The 20555-nt window shown below is 54.0% G+C and overlaps 7 protein-coding genes across 7 annotated transcripts; all 7 read right to left on the minus strand.

The window, feature by feature from the left end:
* Positions 1-433: 433 nt before the first annotated feature.
* BO70DRAFT_357514 (60S ribosomal protein uL24) lies at positions 434-1816 on the minus strand. The gene is made up of 4 exons (XM_025542058.1): positions 1719-1816; positions 1525-1637; positions 1221-1253; positions 434-1133 (listed from the first exon to the last, which is right to left on the minus strand). Exons 1-4 carry the CDS (start codon positions 1735-1737, stop codon positions 894-896), a joined length of 405 nt encoding a protein of 134 aa, XP_025404132.1. The 5' UTR covers positions 1738-1816; the 3' UTR covers positions 434-893.
* Positions 1817-3432: 1616 nt separating this feature from the next.
* On the minus strand, positions 3433-4080 carry BO70DRAFT_391804 (uncharacterized protein; the record flags this gene model as incomplete). Its single annotated transcript, XM_025546240.1, has 2 exons — positions 3433-3773; positions 4008-4080. 2 exons carry the CDS (start codon positions 4078-4080, stop codon positions 3433-3435), a joined length of 414 nt encoding a protein of 137 aa, XP_025404133.1.
* A 441-nt stretch (positions 4081-4521) lies between these two features.
* Positions 4522-6348, minus strand: BO70DRAFT_376080 (alpha/beta hydrolase). Its single transcript, XM_025545107.1, has 2 exons — positions 5683-6348; positions 4522-5596 (listed from the first exon to the last, which is right to left on the minus strand). The coding sequence occupies exons 1-2, from the start codon at positions 6174-6176 to the stop codon at positions 4615-4617; spliced, it is 1476 nt and encodes a 491-aa protein (XP_025404134.1). The 5' UTR covers positions 6177-6348; the 3' UTR covers positions 4522-4614.
* A 514-nt stretch (positions 6349-6862) lies between these two features.
* On the minus strand, positions 6863-7886 carry BO70DRAFT_357518 (uncharacterized protein). Its single transcript, XM_025542059.1, has 2 exons — positions 7243-7886; positions 6863-7166 (listed from the first exon to the last, which is right to left on the minus strand). The coding sequence occupies exons 1-2, from the start codon at positions 7451-7453 to the stop codon at positions 6961-6963; spliced, it is 417 nt and encodes a 138-aa protein (XP_025404135.1). The 5' UTR covers positions 7454-7886; the 3' UTR covers positions 6863-6960.
* On the minus strand, positions 7842-13690 carry BO70DRAFT_383958 (LipA and NB-ARC domain protein). Its single transcript, XM_025545619.1, has 7 exons — positions 13332-13690; positions 12913-13251; positions 12213-12846; positions 12036-12162; positions 11668-11752; positions 8895-11620; positions 7842-8813 (listed from the first exon to the last, which is right to left on the minus strand). The coding sequence occupies exons 2-7, from the start codon at positions 13246-13248 to the stop codon at positions 8336-8338; spliced, it is 4386 nt and encodes a 1461-aa protein (XP_025404136.1). The 5' UTR covers positions 13249-13251; positions 13332-13690; the 3' UTR covers positions 7842-8335.
* Positions 13691-15312: 1622 nt separating this feature from the next.
* BO70DRAFT_357523 (putative mitochondrial methylglutaconyl-CoA hydratase (Auh)) lies at positions 15313-16603 on the minus strand. Its single transcript, XM_025542060.1, has 2 exons — positions 16059-16603; positions 15313-15984 (listed from the first exon to the last, which is right to left on the minus strand). Exons 1-2 carry the CDS (start codon positions 16400-16402, stop codon positions 15414-15416), a joined length of 915 nt encoding a protein of 304 aa, XP_025404137.1. The 5' UTR covers positions 16403-16603; the 3' UTR covers positions 15313-15413.
* A 23-nt stretch (positions 16604-16626) lies between these two features.
* On the minus strand, positions 16627-20199 carry BO70DRAFT_327528 (uncharacterized protein; the record flags this gene model as incomplete). Its single annotated transcript, XM_025540703.1, has 1 exon — positions 16627-20199. The coding sequence occupies exon 1, from the start codon at positions 19891-19893 to the stop codon at positions 16627-16629; it is 3267 nt and encodes a 1088-aa protein (XP_025404138.1). The 5' UTR covers positions 19894-20199.
* Between the last annotated feature and the right edge of the window lie 356 nt (positions 20200-20555).

Consider the following 20555-nt stretch of genomic DNA (forward strand, 5'->3'; position numbering starts at 1 on the left):
CGCTTTCTTTTCTGGTTGGTGGGTGGTGGATGGTGGATGGTGGGTATGGGGTGTGAGTGGGAGTGGGAGTGGGAGTGTCTGGGTGGTAGTTAAGAGGTAAGATAAGTTATTAAGCTATAACTAATAACTAAGTCTGTCATTTCCTTGCAGTTGGCTGGGTTTGGACGTGGTGGGTAGGGTAGGGTAGGGTATTGAGGAGGATTTAATCTTTCATCTTTCTTAGCATTGGCATTAGCAGGCTACAGTACTACATAGACAATTAAGAATGGATGGTTAGATAGTACTAGGTTGATTTTGATCTACTTTGTTCGTGTTGATTGTGTAGGGTCCAGTTGACCACTGCTTTCATATATTAGGTTGGGTTGGGGCGTTCGGCCTGGTGGATACTGAATTGAATACCTCGTACTTGGGCTAAATGGGCTGAGATTGCGGAAGGGGGTGTCGAGATGAGGTGGGGGGTCTTTGCAGGTATGTATATTGCAATTACACGAACGACGGGGCAGGGAGACGGGGCAGGGAGGGGGGAAACAGCCAGTCCTCAAATGGCCCAGACGCACGACCGCCATGAATGCAAGATACAACCTCCCAGTCAGTCAGCAGACAAAGAGAGCATGTAACCGCAACCCGCAAGTATGATGTGATGTGATGTGATGTGATGTGATGTGATGCAAATGGGCAAGTAATGGGTAGGTAGAGGAAATCGATTTTTTCGTTTTTCATTTCATCAGAATACATCTAATTTCAGTAAGACGTAATCCCGACCTAGGATAAGAACTCGGATTTTATCGCGTCTTCCCAGTGGTAGAACTCCCGCGGTTGATTCACACAACAGACACTTTGCTTTATATGAACTTTAAAAAATCTCAAGAACCCCATTGCTTCTTCCCACACATTTAAGCGGACTTAGCGGCAACGGCCTCACGACCCTTGGCGATGCGCTCGAGGATCTGCTCACGGTCCTTGTCGAGGTGGAGCTTGGTGATGACGACGTTGGAGGGGGCGAGGGGGAGAGGGACGCTCTGGCCGTTGCTCTTGTCGCGGCTGATACGCTCGACGTGGATGGCCCACTTTAGGCGGTAGACGCTGGTGACCTTGCCCTCACGACCCTTCTGGCTACCACGGACGACCGTAACCTTTGTTTCTGTTTAGCGATTCTCCTTTCTTTTTGATGGTTCTTCTTTCACTATATTTAGTGAAGATTATGTGGGGCCTGAGCTCACCTCGTCGTCCTTGCGGATGGGGATCGAGCGGACCTATCGAGAAGGAACGTTAGAATCGGAATTTTTTTTGATTATATTTGGTTGGATTGCAATTTCTCGTGTTTCGGTGTGCCTGGTGTCTGTGGCCGGTTTCCCTCCTGTCTCTCCCACAGTTGGAGAGGCATGTATGTATGCAAGCACACAAAAGCATGTCTTATCCCATCACTGCCGAGACACAGGGATTTTGCCAAATCCATCCGGACTTCCGAGGGGAGGGGAATTGGGTTTGCAGATGGATGATTTCGGTGCTTTATCGAAAACGTACATTGTACTTCTGGCGCAGCTCCTTGGAGAGGGGAGCCGACATGATGACACGGCGCACGCTGGAGGGAGCATTGAAGTGAGCCGCGCGCGACTTGCGGCGCGAAGAGGCGAGACCTGAAGCCCAAGAAAAAAAAGACCATCTTGTCAGTCACATTCGGTCGGACCGCGGGGATGTAATAGCGAATTTCAACGCACCGGAGTTCCTGACAGCCATTTTTGAAAGAGCCTCCTTAAGGGTATCGTGGAAGCGGACGGGTGTCGTGAGGGTCGTCGTGAGTCGTCGGGGAAGGTCGTCGAGAAGAGTCTTGATGTGAACGATCGTTTGTGGCCGAAAAAATGGGTTGTGCGTCACATGACCGCCCGCTTCGCCTAGCGCCGTGTCCCGCCCTCTGATTGGGTGCCGCCGGCTTCCGCCCGGGGCCGCCTTACTGTTTACGGACTTGCGTGCCTTCCTTTCTGGACGGAGGAGAAAACCCGTCGATGTTGTGGCTGCTGGTTGGACTTGGATTCGTGCCTTGTCGATGCACTGCCGTGTAGGGAGTAGACAGCAGGTGGGTTGCTGGTGAGGAATCATCCAGACCCAACCAGTGTGCAGGGCACTGGCTGTCCCGAACCCTGGATGGCTTGTGTGGTCTGGAATCTCCCTCTCCATTCCATTCCGACCTTGATCTCAAGAGAAGTCGAGCTCGACAACATCCCTCCTAAGCCTCTTCACGGCTACCTCAATGAATATCAGCCAGCCTTCCATATAGATTATAGAAATGGTCCTGGGGTCTAGCCGCCCCCGCCCTACACAGAGCACGTGACTCCAGGCTGGAGTGGATCAGGGCACATCGACGATCTGACAGGCCAATCAGCGTAGATGCTGGGCATCCACTCTTCTGTCAGGTCCAGCAATCGACATCGCAGAGCCGGAGCTCTGCAACTGCATTCTTCTACAGCACCAGGGCGGGTTCGATCGGGATGATCAGTCCTAAGAATCGAATCACAGATCCAGCATTCGGAGAGAATGTCGCCGCACTTGGGCAGATGCATCTGTACAGCCATGTTCACGGCTTGGGACCCACTCACCGTCACCTCCAGCGAGGAGGCCTTCATGATGATATCGACGTGCTTTTTCAGAATGCTATGGCTAGTTATCTCACGGCCTGCATCCTCTACCAGGGACGGTGGCGATAGATATAATTCGATAATGACTTCCATGGCTATCCTAAATACCATCGCCATGAGACTGGGTGGGATAAGTATTCCGCCGCAGCCTGGCGAACCATGCCTGGAGCCTTGTCTTTGATATTCGCAAGTAGGTCTTACTCGTGGGACTAGTCCAGAGGAGTCGTATGACCGGGATGAACTGCAACTCTTTAGTTCCGATAGCATACGCAAAAGCAGTGGGAGATAGATGCCTCTGACACAGCAATGACAATCCGGTTCCCTATGGTCGCGAAGTCCCGCTCAGAAGCACCCTGAGAAGTGACAGTCACTGCAGCGAAAAACGCTATAAGCGCACTACAGCCCTCAAGACCACGTTCGACTGTTTTCGAGCAAGTGGACAACGTCTGTTTCCATAGATATCACTGAAATCATCGAGAAAGTAACCCTCCCCAAATCGGCCAGCCGCTCACTCTCTCTCAAGCAACAGTTCTGGCCTCGGCAATACGTAATGTCTGAGGAATACAAAAAAAAAAGCAAGAGACATCAAATACAACATCGGCAATACCAGAAAACCAACACAAAGCCAACCCCGCGAGCAACCAAATATCTTTACATGACGTCATCCCTTCACATCTCGGCAGAACTTCAGAAGTATATAGTTCCGAACAGAGGCCAAAACCGGCCATACAGTACTAGATAAATCAACCAGCCAAAACACATCCTACACAACACGATTCAACCCATCCAACCATCCAACCTACACGTCCTCCCCCGCCGCCCTTTTAACACACTCAACAACAAACCGGGTATTACTCAAATACGGCGCATTGGCCTCCTGACAGCGCTCGACATGGAAGACGCCACCACCCTGGGCAATCATCCGCTCCTGGACGGAGCAAGGCAAGGCCCAATCATTCTCACAGACGATCTCGCGATAGGCTGTGCACGTCACGGGGACGTTCATGAGGGCAGGGGGAAACGAGCCCAGGAGATCGGTTGCCTCGTCGATGTCGGCGGGATCGCAGCCGTTGTAGAAGACGTCGCGGATGAAGTCTTTGTCGAGGGGATGAAGTCTTTGTCGAGGAGGATTGAGCCGTCCTGGTTTGTATCATCAGTATTAGTCTCATATCTGATATGCCCTTGCCCCCTCCAAAAACACAACCAAAAAAGTAAGCAAATACATACAGCCGTAAACCTCACCTCCCCCCGCTGGACCTGCCCCCCCCCCACCTCCTCCCCTCCTCCACCTCCACCTCCATCTCCAGCTCCATCCCCACCTGCCCTTAATGCGTCCACCCCTCCATCAATGCCATCCCAGCCATAAACACCAACCGAACCACCCCGCCCTCTCTCGACCCTGCCGCGCCCGTGCCTCCCTCCCTAACCCCTTCACGGCCTCCGACATCGCAATCCCCCCCGAACGAGTGCGCGAGGGCGATCACCTCCCGTCCGGAATCAATGTAGCCCAGGATAGTCCTGCGCACGGCCTCCGCGTCCGGCTCCCAGGTGGTCGGGGGGGGGATATCTACTAAGGTAGTAGATGATGGAATGACAGGTCGAGGGGTTGTGATAAGCTAAACAGGGGGTGTTAGTCACAGCTTATGGAAGGGGTGGGCATATAAGATAGTGAGTGACATGGCGGTGAGATTCATAGATGGGCCGAGAGAATTGAAAGCTGATAGATAACAACCAGTTTAAGTGGTTCTTGTATACATGGGTCGTTTATCTGATGCGAATGATGATCATGATGATGCGAGTAATAGAGATAGAGTATACATTGATGTACAAATCATATATACAAGTACAAGTCTATTTAGGACATATCTGTCTATCAAAAACCAGGTCTATAAACAGGGTATAGCGAAAAGCCCACAAGCTCGAAAACGCCAAATGCAGCGAACCGGTCTATATAAAAAGCACACAACACCCAAACACAGGCTCAAAGTTTGACCTTCTCCAGCCACTCTCTCTGGAGTTCCCTCTCTCCCTCCAACCGCCACTGAGCGTTCATCCGCAATCGCTCATCCACCTCCTCATCCGTCAACGGAACCGCCTTGTCGAGCGGGATCTGCCGGGTCCCTAGAAGTTTGTATCCGATGTAGGTGATCTCCCCAGACAAGGGGGTGCCAGCGGCCATCTTACCGGCCACGGCATCGCGACAGAACTCGGCCGTGACGTCGTAGAAGCGACGGCCCGAGGGTGTCCCCATCATGACCATCCCGAAACAATGCGGCATGCCTTCGAATTGCTCGACGACGACGGGGGCGCCGGCTTCGTGGATTCTGCGCGCGAGGACAAGACCCTCGTCTGAGAGACCCTCCTCGCCCATGGCGATGAGGACCGGGGGGGCGTCTTTCCAGAGGTCCTTGCGGGCGGCGATTGGGGAGACGAGCGGGTGGAGGAGGGCGTTGGCGTTGGCGTAGAGGTCGATGCGGGGGGGCTTGGCGGGCCAGATGTCGTCATCGGGCACGCTGATGGGGCGGTAGATTGAGGCGGGATCTTGGGTCGGAGGGGCGATGAAGTCGTAGATGGAGTTGTGGTGGACGGAGGGCATGGACCGGGTCATGTCGCACCAGGGGGAGCTGGTGGCTACGCCGGCGGGGAGGTCGATGGGGATGTCTCGGCCGTGAAAGCGGATGGTGGGACAGATGCGGCGTAGTGTGAGGAGGGTCTGTAGGAGGACGATGCAGAGGTTGCCTCCGGCTGAGTCGCCGGCGAGGACGATTTTGCTGGGCGGGACGGGGTCGTGGAGAGAGCCCGGGGGAGGGTAGATGAGCGAGAGGTATGCGACGAGGGCGTCGACGAGAGCGGCGGGGAAGGGATTCTGAGGCGCAAGACGGTAGCGCACTGACAGGACGCGTGCGCCGGTTCGCTTGGAGAGCTGGGTGACCACCGGGCGATGGGTACATGGGTCGCAGAGACTGAGGATGGATCGTGTTAGATTACTTATGCCGACATGCCTATGCCTCCTGTCATAGGCCATAGACTAGGAAAGGAATGCACTCACAAGTAGATACCCCCATGGAAATACAGAATCACCGTCTCGTCCGTAGACTCCCTGCAAAGCTCCTCATACTTGGCCTCCTCTGAGATATCCGGCTGAGGGGTGTTCTTCTCCACGCCGCTGCGATGTCCCGTCCACTCTGCCTCAACCGGCGCCACGCCCGGAATGCTGTATGTCTCGTCGCCAACCTTCAGATCCTCGATCGCCTTGATCACCGCATCCTGGACATCATTTTCCGGCTGGGGAAGAGTGACCTTGGACACCCACATGGGGCCTTTGATGCCGGGATCGCGGATGCTGTCCTTTTGCTGCTGGCCGATGGGCGAGTTGAAGGTGAGAAACGAGCGGATAACGGCGACGGTCAACTCGGTGCGGAGGTCCTGCTTCCCCGTGACGTGGGATAGGCGGATGGCATGGAGGAAAATGGTCTTGATGATGAGGGGCACTCGGATCAGGATTTCTCTTAGCAGGCTGATGGGGTTATCGAGCTTGCCCATGATGTGATGAATGGATGGCAGGCGACAACCGTAAAAAAAAGAGTGTGGTAGAGAAAACCCCAAAATAAAAAGAACAAAATAAAAGGACACGGCTAAACTAACCCGATAGCCTAGCAGAAACGAAAGCTGGACAGGAAGAAGAAGAAGAAGTCAAAAAAGATAGGGGAAAACGAAGAAGAATGGCCGGGGGCAAAAGACTAAAGAGAAGAAAAGGGAAATCCCCCGCCGGTGCCGAAAACAAGGAAGCCTCGGCTTGCCGGTGGCGATCCACGCAGATGATTAGTAGTTCTGGGCCATCAGGACCAGTCGGAAGTCCACTCCGTCCTCGACAAGGTACCTACCTACCTATTATTGGGAGTTTTATTTCCAATATAATAATACACCGCAGATCTACTACCTCCAGGTATACAACATTGTGGACTAAACCCCCCGAAACCACCGACCCATGGAATCCCAACAGGGTTTAGACTCCTGTACCCCAGATTCCTTCCGGGTGGCGCGCCTGTCCTAACTTAGTAAGAATTGCACTACTAAGTAACTATGTATCTAGTGGTATCATTCTCCGATCCAAGGAACCCCCAAATACATCTATGACGAAACCACACACACACACACACACACACTTAGATGATTACATATCCCAATGCATTCATTATTTAATGATATAATCGTACAATGGACACCCCTGCGTAGTAGTATTTCCCAGCCCTTCATGCATGCATATCATCAAGCGTAACCATAATAACTAATTTCCATCCATCTTTATGTCGGGCCCCCTCATATCTTACAGATCCTTCGCAGCGTCCTTAGCCTTGCCCTTGGCCTCTCCAGCGACTTCTTGCGCCTTGCCCTTCGCCGAGCCCAATGCTTCCTCCGCCTTGCCCTTGCCCTTGCCGGCTGCTTCGGATGCCTCGCCCTTCAGTTCTTGCGCCTTGGCCTTGGCCTTGGACGTGCTGCCGACGGAGTCTTTGAGCTTGCCGGCGGCGTTTTCTGTGGTGGTGTTAATTATGGGACTTGGGGGGGAGGGGGGGGGTTTGTGTGAGAGAGAGAAGGGGGGTAAACGTACCGCTGGCTTCAATGCCCTTCACGGCGGCATCGGAAACCTTGCGATCGGCCTTCTTGAGTGTGTCTTTGGTGGAATCGATGGCCCCCTTGTCTCGACGGGTGGTGGCGGAGATGGAGCGGGTGGTGCCCACGGACAGGGCAGGGGAGCTGGTGGTCTTGAGGGATAGGGAGGCCGCACGAGCGGAGGGAACAATGCGGGTGAGGAAGGACATGGTTGTTGGAAAGGTTGAGTTTGCTGGTAGTGGTAGGTTGATAGAGGATGGATATAGATGTGGTATGTAGTAGGTAGCTGGTATGAACAGCGAACAGTATGATTTGATCAGTCCGCACTAGTGTAGGAGAGCAATTGCAAGAGAGAATCAACCAGCATCCTAGACCTTGAGGCTTTATAGGCGAGTCCAGGAAGAAGACGTCATGGCTGGGTGAGTGTCTCTTACGTCGATGCCCTGTCACAGTCCCTCCCGATCGGGCCTAGCGGGAGCCGTGACCCGGTTTGTGCTGGGGGTCTTGGGGGGCTCGCTAGCGGCGCGATCGACCCGCGGGGAACTCTGGTTTGTTCCAACTCTCATCTCCCCTCACCGCGCGCCGTCTCATCTGAATTGTTTCTCCACGTCCACCATCCGGGCCCCGCCTGCTGAGTCGCTCGTTTCTCTCGGCGGGCGGGGTCCATCCAGAGCCCTATCGAGATGCTTCAAAATGCTCACCAGGAAGAAGAAAATTGGGGGGAAAAGGCCAGAAAGAAATGACAAACTGAAGTTCAGACTCATGTTCTACCCGAGACGCGTTGCCTGTTAAACACCAAGGTGACGCCACCTCTGCCATGCTCCCCCCACTGTATTATGTTTCCTTTTTATGACCACCCAAATGCTTTAATTAACTCCTCTTCATCTCATGCGCCGCAAAAATGCAAGATCTCAAGAAACGACAAAAACTCCAATCCCTTTCGTGCATGTCATTTACTCATTATGTTCTCTCTATTGTCGTCTTTATTCCTCACTTTGGCGACTTGTTTCTCTCACCTGTTTTTCAGTTTTTTTTTTTCTCTCTCGTTTCTTTTCTCTTACTATTGTTCATGTCTTGCGTTGAGTTTCTCATCAGAACAGCCCCGCCCCCCCGCTGGCGTTAAAGCTAGTGGTGAAGTTGGGACGAGGAGGCGAGCTCCCACTCCGGACTCGCAGCCCATGTGCATCTGGCATGGTGACTGTGACCTCATGCGGGATGAGCGGTCCGCTCAGATTGGGATGATACATCGGATATCCAACAGTTGGCGGCAGAAAGGCGGCGGGATATTGCACCGGAACTGCTCCCACCCGCTGTCTCGCATCACCCACATCCACGCGATGGGCCCCAAAGTGCAACGTTGGTAGCTCGGCTGCCCAGACCGGGTCGACGGCAGCGAGCTGGCCCTCAAGCGGATGAATCTGTCTCATCTGAGTCGGTCCCGCGTAGGAAATCTCGGGCTGACGGGCGCTGGTCATCGGGCGTGACGGTCCTTGCGGCGGCGAGACTTCTCCCAGCCAGCCTCCAGTACCGGAAACAGCGTGCTGTGCCGCTAAAACCTTAGGCACACCACTAGTTAAGGCGGGACTTCCGGACACACGAGGAGGCAGTGGAGAGAATCGCGGCGGAAAAATCGGGTCGGTGGACCACGACTGTTGCGATTGCCCTGAGATGTTGCGTGCCATCTCGGGCGCGGGCTCAGATGTATACCCGGCCGTCGGATCCATCATCATTGGGCCTGGAGGTGAGATTCCCGGCATGAATGCAGAAGGGTGAGATACCTTCACCGGTTTGGCCACTGAGGGACCGATGGGGCCAGCCTGGGCTGCGCTGACCCGCCGCGATGATGAAATCTCAATGTTCTTTTCATACGGAAGCGGAGGGGGCGGCGGGAGATACACGATTGATGGCTCACTTGCAGACATGTCTGCTACCGGAGGTGCTATAGGCCTCGCCGTTGACAAGTGACGGGTGCGGTATGGGGCCTCCGGCGTTATTCCCAAGTCGAGAGCATTCAATTGCTGCTGGAGGCGTCCGTTATCCGGCTCGCTATATGTGGACTGCGTCATCGTATTGGGCTTGAACTCGGCGGATAGCGGCGATGCGACTGCGTTGCTGACCCGGCTGTGCAGTGATTCCCCAGAAGATCTGTTCTGCAACTGGAGTAGAGTGGGCCTGCTCTTTCCTCCGGGATTCGATGATGATCGCTGGTTTGTCGACCATTCTTCGCCCAGATTCTGTCGAGCTGCGACTGTGGCATACGTCGGCGCGTTTTCCTGATCGATTGACGGTCGATGAGCCAATTGTCTCCGAGAATATGGCGGTGGGCTTGAATGCTGTACAGCAGTAAGGGCATCCGAGGCCGAGGCGAGAGAGCTTCGACGGCTTTTCCCCAGCGTACTGCTTGACGCACTCCTCCCTTCGACGGGGAAAATTTTCAAAATTGGGGCAGCCAGTTGTGAGCTTCGAATGTTTCGAGGGAATCTCGGTCGGCGCCTTGTACTTTCCTCTTTATTTAACTTGGGTTTCGACTGTTTCTTCACCAGATGCCAGCCTCGGTCATCCATCGGCGGCGAGGAACCGGAGGCCTGTGAAGATTTAGGTCTTTCCGTTGCCTGGCTCAATTGCGACAGTGCCGGTGATGAACGGACCACAACTTGAGAACTCTCTCTATCAGTTTCATATCCTGCGTCTTTGTCCAGACTAGACTCTCTGAAGATGTGCGGCAAGAACGGCTTTAGATTGACTCGCTGTCTTTGCGTAGGCATCTCCTGCGGTGACTCCACAGGGGGGGTTGCCATATCGCTCCATTCCCAGCGCGGAGCTCCCTCCTCTGTCGTTGATTCAGGAATAGAGGAAGAGGAGCTGCTGGATCGGTCAAAGACGGATCTCTGTCTGCGGATTGATTCCTGCGAAGAGTTTGGCGAGATCCGGTCGATTTCATGAGCGATGTCTTTCAAGACTTGTCTGATGTCATCACGGGCTTCCTTTAGGAATACTGGCTCTCCTGGGGATCGTTTAGGAAAGTAGTCAAAGATCCTTGATGCGTGGGTTTCATATTCCCGAAGGTCTTTGACCAACCCACAGTCATCACTGCGTTCCATGCGAGACCTGGCGCTTCCATACGAAGTGCACAATACATGGCTAGCGACGATTAACCATGAATCATAGAAACCGGCGTCTGCGCTGCATGAATCCGAACTCAAGCGCTGCTTACTCCTCTCCTCTTCGTCGTGAATCTTGAGTTCGTCGCGGCAGAAGCCTTGGACAACACTATGAATTTTGATCACATCAATGGTCCCGGAGTTCTGATACACTGAGAAAAAGGTGTCTTGGCTACCCTCCGTTTGAGACTCGGACAGGTCCGGGACCACCAATTTGACATCCAAAACATTTTCTTTTTCCACCTGTGGGGATAGAGTCCGTCCTTGAAGTGCATACGAGTCGGATACTCTCTCAACCAGTCCATATCGGATAAGGATCCCGAGAGTGCTGTCCATGTCACCTGGTTCACCACGCCTGCTGCTAGCGAGGACATTGACGTTCCACTCGTGCAGAGCGGCCATCCCCAGCTTTATGAGACCAACGGGAACATGGTGGCTGAAGAATGATACCAGATTAATCAAATTTAAAGCCTCAAATTGTTCAGTCTGGTAGAGGTCGTGCATGATGCTGAGAAAAGGCTCAGCAAGCTTCTCGTCGGTGAGGTGCGAATCGATGTGGTATTTTTCCATCGGCTTGGACGTTGCGCTGAGCCGGTGACTAATGGCGTGGATGGCGAGGGGGAGGCACTCATAATGGGTGACGAGCTCAGTCCCCTTGAAAATTTGTGCCTTCGTGGGCTTCCTGATACCGAGGTCCTCGAACAACAACCTGCAAGCGTCTTTAACCTCGAGAGGTCGTACTTTGAGGCAGTACGGCTCATAGAGGCGCTGCTTTTTTCTGAGCGTTTTGTCAACGGACGTGTAGACAATACTGCACTTCTTGTTGAAAGGAAGAAACTGCTTGAAGTGGTTGAGGTCGTTCTCGTGAGCGAAACTGATGCCATCGAACACTAGCAGCCATTCTTCCCGATTTTGCATCCAATTCCGCACCGCTTCCACATACTTCTGGGACGTATTTGTATCTGGGACTTCAAATTCTTGCCCGTCGGTCAATGTGGCGGCCTGGGCAATGTCCCAGAAGCATTTGAAGGTGGATTGCCGGGATTTGGCATCGACCCAAAAGATTCCACCGGGGTAGGAATCACGATGGGTCCAGACATACTGCCGTGCGAGATGTGATTTTCCAGACCCAGGGCCTCCGCAGATAAGCACCGCCATGAGCCGCTCCGCTCTTTTCTTTGCCCTAAAGACCCTGGAGTGCAGAATGTCTAGCTCCTTAGCCATCCCCACAAAGGTTGCATTGGGGTGGAACCCCGGGGCACCACGAACAGCGGATCGGCAAGAAAAAGAGAACGAGACATTGCGAGGGTTGTGCTTTCACCGAGATTTGTTACAAGCGACCTCCTTCTTTCGGGCAAAAATGCCATCATTTCGGAGTTACCTAATGGAAGAGACAGAGTCAGCGGGATCTGACTTGACAATTTGTTGATAAAAGGATTCAAAACTAGGGTACAGGAAAATCATCATCGCATGATAGAAACAAGGCTTCTTCCCACCAACGCCGTTAGAAAACGGGACAATACATGCTGAAGGAAAGGAGATGAGGCCTGGTGCCCCCCGAGTCTGTCTTCATTCTTGCTTCCAACTACATCCATCCGACTACGCATGCTTTCCACGATGAGAAGACGACTCGGGGGCCTCCTCAACCTCGTAATCGTTCAAAGTGATAGAAGATGCAGGGTCAGGGAGGAGGTGTTTCCTACCGATTGTGCGAAGGTCTGGCACGCTTCTTCCAATCGTTTCGGTCTCAACCCGTTCTACATTTGTCAGTCCATGCTCCGGCTTCATAAATCCTATGACAACATACCGTGGCTGAAAAGTTCTCTCACTTTGGTCTGCTTCTGCACACGTCGAGTCTTCTCTTCTTCAACCCAACGATCATAGATAGTATTGGGAGCGTCACGCGAATATCGCAACAGGGCCTCGGCAACGGCCTCGTATCCCGGAGAATTGTCGTCATCGAACTTGCACATGTGGCTGTGGTCGGCTTCGATACCCATGCGTTCGACTCCTTCCATGTACGGCGCGGCGGAGCTCTCATCGACGATCAACTCCCGAGTTCCCTTGATGTCACTTGACAACGTCTCGTGAAAGAAATAGATATGAAACCGACTAGTTATGTCGGCGAAGAGACTGTTGATATTCTGCAAGGTCTCGTTATTGGTCTTCAGGGTCTTGACGAGCTGAGGCGATGACTCCATGAACTTCTTCGGCATGACAGCACTGCAGATATTCTGCAAGAGAAGGCCCCATTTTGCGACATCGGATCCGTTGTGAGGGGTACCCAGGAACAGAATACCGTACGTGGAGACATAAACCGAGCGAAGATGCTCGATCTTCTCATTCGATACATTGCGACAGTATATCAGTGTTCTCTTCACGACCAGACCACCCAGCGAGTGGCAAACGAAGATAATGGGACGATCAGGACATCCGCGGAGCTAGAAGAGTCAGTGACCTGTTCTCTTGAAACAAAGAGACACCAGAGGAATCGGCAGGAGACTTACATTGCGGTTCGCGGCCAGCCCCGAAGCCAGGGTCTCGGCATGGTTGTGGACCCGGTCCTTGGAGGCACCGTCGGTGAAGGCCGTGACGTTGGCATTATAACCATAGGTCAAGATTCTCACACGGCTCTCGGCTAGGACTTCGGGCAGGAGCTCAGCAGGCCAGAAGGTGCCGGTGTTCTTGGAGGTCCAGGTATGATACGGGTCACCATTAAGACCGTGGACGAAGACAATGTCAACGAGCGGCTTTTCGGGGCTACAGTAGACCTGGGTCAAGCCGTACTGCTTGATGCGAGCGGCAAGATCCGACATGGCTCGAGTCGTCCTGGTTGGAGACATCAACTGGGATGAGGTGGATGATGGTTAGCAGGGACGGGGGGGGGGGGGGGGGACGGAGCGAAGACTCGTGAAGTTATGCTCACCTTCCACGCACAGAGATGCCTGAAGCAGAAGGCTAGATGGAAAGCCCGTGGGTTGCGACCATGCACGATCCCACGACTGTCGAGTTAATTTGGGACGAACTGAGGGAGTGAAAACGAATGATTCCGGGAAAGGGTAGGGAAGGGAGCAAAAAAAAAAAAGGGAAGCAACAGGGATGGTGGGGAACAAGAGTGATAGTGACAGTGATGGGTCAAGTGCGAGAGCAGGTCCTCGAGATATTTATGGAACGGAGGAGTTGCTGGTGGTGGGAGGGGAGGAAGGAAGAGGGAAGAAGAGGAAAAGGAAGACGAGGGAGCATGAGGCCTGCAGATGACTGACTGGGCGCGGAGTTGAGTGTGCCTGGTGCCTGTGGCTGTCGTTGTTGCTGTTGCTGTTCGTAGTTACTTACTTCGTACCGTGAATCACTCAGCCTTGTCCTTTCTTACTTACAGTGACCGTACGGTAAAGAGTAGTTCCCGTGGACATCAGGGGGGCTGACCAACTGGAGGTCATGCCGTCTCCCTCGCTGACCTCTGCAGCTCCATCCAAGCTCACCTGCAGAATCGCGGGGATGGATTTGGACTTGACTTGCAATTTGCAGCTTTTGAAGTTGGAGTTGGCGTTGTCAACTTCCTCCCGATGACTATATAGTTACCTTACTATGTAGATAATATCCATGCGGTACCGCCTCGATCCGCGGGGCGTGGCTGTGACGCCCGAACGGGCTGTTCCTTCCTGGATCCATGGACGCATGCAGGTTGTCAACAGGCCCCCCCCCAGCCCTATCTGTAGTACCTACTAGTACTTACTACTTACTATCTACTAAGTAGTATCATCTCATCCCATTTTCCCGATCGGAGATGCAGGTGCCCGGAGGCTGTGCCGTCCAGTCGTACAACTCCATGTAGCTAATATGTACGTATATACCTACGTACTACCCACTTACCTTAGGTAGTACCAGGTATATGTATGTATGTATGTATGTATGGAAGTGATACCGCCAAGCAGGGCAAAGAAAAAAAAAAAAAAAAGAAAAAGACGAGAGAAAAAGGGAAAAAAAAAAATAAAGGAAGAAAGAAACAAAAGCACAATACGAGGCTCAAAGCAATGGATGGATGGATGGATGCATCGCCTTCCTGTTTCACCCATTTACCCCCCCCCCCTCTCCCAGGAGAGAGACATGACACATCATCGACGCTGTCTGGACAGGGCTGTAGAATGGACCTGAAATCTTGAAATAGACAGACAACAACAACAACAACAACAGCCGCCAGACAGTCATCATTGTCGCTCGTGCTTGCTTCTTTGACCCATTCCTGAAGAAAGAATCGCTTTCCTCGGGCGCTTGTGGAGCCAGGCGGGTCTGGCCGGGAGGATCCAGGGTTCTTTCTGACTGCTGACTAGATCTATAGTATGTAATTGTAATGATTCTATCATAAAGTACTATCTAGTAGTTATCTTGGTCTCTCTTTCCAAGAATACAAACTCCAGATTTAGAATATGATACCCTGTCATCCACCTACTATAGTGAGTCCATCTCTAGGTATCCTCCGTAAATACTCCCCTCCCCGACTCCAAACAGACGTCTGCCTGAATCCAGCCACCAGCCATCAGGCCCACCAACCCACCCACCTTTCTATCAGAACAACTACCCAGTCAGTCCATTTTCAAACAAACTACAAATCTCAACCCTCAAACCGCAAAACCTAGTAGAGAATCACTCATCCAAGGGTCCCGAAATACACACGAGCGGATTATGATATCAGACACGAAAAAAAAGAAAGAAAAAAAAAAAGCATGATCTCGAGGCCAGCCGTGTTTGTGGCTTGGCAGCAGGGCACCATAGATATAGGTAGGTAGGTACGGTGGTACCTAGGCTGCCTATCTACTGTAGGCACTACTTGGACAAGAGATGACTCACAGGTTACACGTAACAGTTCTAGAATCTTTTTGATTTTACAATTTAGATACTCCGTAGGTAGGTATAAAAGTCCAACTTGACATTCACAACTACGAGATTACCTATCCATAGAAATTACACTATACCCTCAACAACCAATCACACATACATATAGTAATACATCTCACCGCCCCTTATACACGGGCATCCTCTTCTCCGCAAACGCCCTGAGCGCCTCAAACCGATCCTCAGTCCCCATGACTCCAGCGTAGGCCTCATTCTCAGCAACCTCACCCTTCTCCCAGCCGTCCACCGCCTTCAACGCCTGCCGGATGGCAATGGGGCCACCCTCACAGATCCCCAACGCGAGCTTGATACTCTCCCGCAGGACCTTCTCGCGGGGGACGCCCTCCTTGCCCTCCTCCTCGGGCAACACCTCCACGAGCCGATCACACAGCCCCATGAAATACGACTCGGGGCCGGACACCCGTCGCCCGGTGAGGATCAGGTCGCGTGCGCGGTTCACCCCGATCAGCGCGGGGAGGCGGTACGTGCCCCCGGCGCCGGGGATGATGGCGAGGCGGGTCTCGGGCAGGCCGACGGTGCAGGAGGAGCCGAAGACGCGGAGGTGCGTGCACAGGGCCAGTTCGAGGCCGCCGCCCAGTGCCATCGAGGAGACGGCGGAGATGGTCGGGATGGGGAGCGTCGAGAGGGCGTGGAAGGTGCTGCGGAGTTGGGAGAGAAAGGAGGCCGTTCTGTGGGTTGGTAGATAGGTGTGGTTAGTTCTTCATCTCATCCATTGTTTCGATTGTATTGGGGGGGGATGTACTCCTCCGCAGTCATCTTCGCGCGCTCCTTGAGATCCGCGCCCGCGCAGAATGCCGCATCCGCGTTGCTGCCGATCACCAGGGCGCGTGTCGGCCCGGTGCCTCCCTCTGCGGCGATGGATTTCACGTGCTGCGTCAGTCCGTCCAGCAGGCTTCGCGAGATGGCGTTGCGGGCGTTTGGTCGGTTCAGTAGGAGCACGCGAACGCTTCCGGAGCCTGGCGCCGGGACGTTCTGTGTCTGGATCACGGCATCGTCGCTGCTCGTGCTGAATCGGGAGACGGTAACGCGGAAGGAGAGGACGGGGCGGGGGCGGAGGGTGGCGGAGAGAGGGAGACGGGGTGGCATTGTGGTGGTGGTCAGGGGGATGAGAGATGGAAGCGAGTGAGTGAGTGAGTGAGTGAGTGATGTTGCGCAACAGGAATTTGCCATTTGGGAGAGTTGGAGAAGCGGTGGGGAAGCCGAGCTGCGGCTGCGGGGAAGCCGCGGATAAGCGCGACTTGGTTCACTTGATCGATCGTAGAATAATATCAATAGGCGGGAAATTCCTTTATTTTACACTTCTATTTACACTAATGTACAGTATTCGTATAGCGATCGCTGGCCCGTTGCGATTCCTGCTCCCCGTGAGCAATGTAGTCCAAAACCTCCTCGTCACTCGGCCAGCTCCAGCCACGGGAGGCGCCGATGATGTCATACGCCTCCTGCAGATTGGGATCGGAGAATGTCAATCCCTCAGACGAATCGCTGGCTTCAGCCTCATGGCACCACCCGTGCAGATCACGCGGGGATTTCGTGGACAGGTTTTCGGGCCCGTCAAAGACCTGGGGTGACCTTCCCCAGTCTCCCTCCAAGAACATGCGGATGGCGACCATGGTCCGCCGCATAATCCTCTCGCCGTTCATGTTTTCGTCATACTTCTCTTTGAGCGTGAGCTCATACTGCTGCATCCACCGGAGTAGGCTCAGCAGACCCTCAGTGTCCTCCGCAACCCCAAGGGCCCGCACAAAGGTATGCAGGACGGCAGGCGACGGGACGTGGAACAGAGGCGGCACCGTCACTTGAGAGGCAGTGGCGTGTTGGATCGAGGTCCTGCTTCGTTCGAAGAGTGACGAGGTCTTCGGGTCCAAGAACACCAGTTCGTCAAACCGGGCCTTGAGGGTGATGAGCCCACTTTGGACCATGTCCGCGAATTGTGGGGAAACGGAGCCAAACGCGGTCAGTCGCCCTCGCCGGGCCAAGTCGCCGACCGCCTCCAGCCCTTCTTCCACCGAGTCCGGGTTTCTGATTCCTACAGCCACAACCCGAGTGAAGCCGTAGCAGAGGGTCTGGAATCCTTCCAGGCTAAGCTCAATGCGGCGCTGATCCATCCGGCTAGTAAGCTCCAAGACCTCGTACCAAGAAAAGACCAGCCGGGCATGGCGTCCAAGTCTATGATATCGACCCCCAACACGATCCTTTACCAGCGCCGACATGATCTGGATCCACATCTGGGGTGAGCGGGACCGTTGGGCCTGAACAAGTTGGACTGCGTGGGCAAGGAGTTTTGGGTGACGAGGGTCCTCCCATGTCTTCATGTCTTTAGCGTAGGTGAACAGCGTGGTCGAGTTGGAAGGAGTCGACCCACGACGGCCTAGGAGTATAGGAAACACATCCCCCACAGGAGTGTCGGGATGCGCTGAACTTCTATGCCCAATATTCGCAAACCTGCACAAGAACGTAATGAAGGATGAGATTAGATAGTTAGGCAGCTCGCCCAAAGCCTTTTCAATCCGTGCCTGGGCAGAGGATGTGGGTCTTGAGACCGTGCATAATGCTTCTAACTGCTCATTGGTCAACTCACTGCAGGAGAGGTAGTCCAGACCCGAGCCAAACGTTTGGGCGTGACGCAGAAGCAAGGCCAAGAACCTTCCCCCGGGTCGGATGCCATTCGAGAGCATTTCTCGAAGAAAGTCATCCAACGGGGGCGGCTCCGTGGAAACGTAAATCCAGTCCCGGATAGAAGACGGCTCCGGGAAGACCTCTTTGCCATCACCCGGTAACGCTTCGCTAGTTTGGAAGTTACTGTGAGCCGTCTCTTGTTGGAAAACCAGCTTCTCAGCCATGGCGGCATAAATGGCACCCCGTGGCGGCAGGCCCTGTTCCTGGTACGAGAGGAAACATGCCCATGCTTCCCGCACCGTCCTCGTAGCACGGATCCGGGCTGCCCAGATAGCGCGGTGATCCGAGTGCCCAGAAGACCCATGCAGGGTCTCCGGACGAGACACCAAGGACCTTGTTTGAATCGTCGGGCTTTTGTCCGTATCCCAGCCTGCTAGGATACTGGACGCCTCTTCCCAGCGGGATTGAGAGTAGCCCGCCTCTTTCATCTGAGACAGCACTCGCATCGCGCGGCTTTTCATGCCCTCGACGCCTCTCTTGACGTCGAACCCTATTTTGTCTTCCTTCCAAGGAGGCCATGACGCGGCTTTGAGTTCCGCAGACTGCCGTTCCGCGAATGTCTTCTTGTGGGCGATTTGGACCGCAATGATCCCCTGGTAGCCACGACGTGTGACCGGCAAAACGGGCTGGTGCCGAGCCATGGCCCTGAGGAGCTCAAACTGGGCTTGCTGCTGGATAGAGGCAGACTTAAACGGACCATGCCTGCAGGGCAACGAGAGTATTCGAAGCACGGTATTGAACTTGTCGGCCATGAACTGATTGACCCGCTCCGTCACACCGTCGCCTTCACCCTGAAGACTGTCGAGATAGAACGCAAACGCACGGGCGATGGTGAGCTGAGCCTGTGGCCACAATTCACGAGCATGGTGAAGCAAGCGGACGACATAAGTCACGCACATGTTAGGTTCGAGCATCGGCTTCACGCTACCCCTTTTAGGATGTTGGTCGAAGACTGCATCGTTAGACATCGCTTCCATTGCCATGCCTGAGGTCGGAACCGGCTGGCCAGTCATCAGGTGCAAGGAATAGATCAAGAGAAGACGGAATGCCTTGGTATCCAGGCTCTGGCGCAAGAGGAGGAGCGGGATGAAAGGGGGAATCGTTTGCATCGAGCCACCGTGAGTTGAACTGCGATCTGCTTCCCAAAGAAGTACTCGAAAGATAGCCTCGTAAGGCGTACCGCTCTTGAGCACCCATGCCCACCCCACCACATCGGTGACGGAATACCGGCGCGCAGCTAAGTATTTGAGATTTTCTTCGCAGAAGACTAACTGTAGAGCCTCAACCCACTCCGATGTTGCAGGGGGGTCCCCGCGAGAGCTGGCTGGATCCAATAGGGGGTCCACCAGGTGTATATAATCTGCCACAATTTCCTGCAAGGAAAGCCGATGGAAGTGTTGGAAATTGTCTCGTTGTCTTTGGGTTAAAGGCACCATAAGCTTGGTATATTCTGTCATACTCGTCCAGTTACGGCTTTTGGCGCCATAGAATTGGTGTGCGTTTTGCAAGGTATCGATGAGATACTCGGTAGGGGTACAGGCCCGCGACTTGCTTCCCCTGCGCGGGTCGGACAATCCATTTTCTGGCCGGGACCGTCGGTCTTTTTCTCTCTGTTCATACGATATCGAGTCCGTGGGTCGCGTGTGGTGTATAGGTTTCGAACAAAGGCCGTCGCTGGCGGACAGATCCCCGTGTTGCTCCCAACTTCCGCTTTCTGTACAAATCTCGCCTTTCCTGCGATCCCCAGGTTCTTGAGCTGCCCCATTCTTCTGGCGTGCAACTTCTTTCTCGATTTCTGTCCCCAACTGGTTGGGTTGTATAGCTGTCAGGCCCCGCCTGTTTGGAGCCGCATCCAACGGAATGTAGGACTTGTTCAAGGGGGATTGAAGGCGTAGCATGGACCAGTAATCGCGTGAAGTAACATCGTACGGTTTGTCGAGCTGTTCCGTCACCAATTGCTGGTCCTGTGTAGGTTCGTGCCGGAGATGGTCCGGGCCTCCGAAGGTATTTAGGAGCCGTTGCGACGGCGAGGGGCGGAAAACAATTGGAGGGGGGTTCGGAATCGGAGCCGTGACCGGCGGGAGGAAGCTATAACAAAGACATCCCTGGGAAGCAATTGGATGATTAGCCCGGCTCGAAAAGGAGCGAGAGGCCTCGAATTCCTGGTACCTTCCGCCAAACACGGCTGTGGGACAAATGCGCCGCTCTCAGAGAGGAAACCCTCGAGCGGCTGGACACATGATTCAAGACCGATGACATCCATGAAGAGAGGTCATCGAGTAGCTACAGCACCGCCAGGAATCGCGCGGTCGAAGCGGGGCCGACGAGATGTATGCTGCCTGTCGACGACTGGAACAGGGACTGGTGGAAGCTGTTGGTCTGGACGGGGAAAAAAGACGGGTCACGTGCGGGGCTGTCACGGGGTGCGCTTCGGGGCCGGGTGGAACTCTGTAGTCTCGCTCGTTCTCCTCCCGCCTGGCGATGGAGTCCGACTCTCGTCCTCGCAGCTCCGCGCCCTGACCTGATCACTTCGGATTCACCACCAACGCCCCCCCCCCGT

Source organism: Aspergillus heteromorphus (genome assembly GCF_003184545.1).
Source record: "Aspergillus heteromorphus CBS 117.55 chromosome Unknown BO70scaffold_1, whole genome shotgun sequence".
Taxonomy (NCBI): Eukaryota; Fungi; Ascomycota; class Eurotiomycetes; order Eurotiales; family Aspergillaceae; genus Aspergillus; species Aspergillus heteromorphus.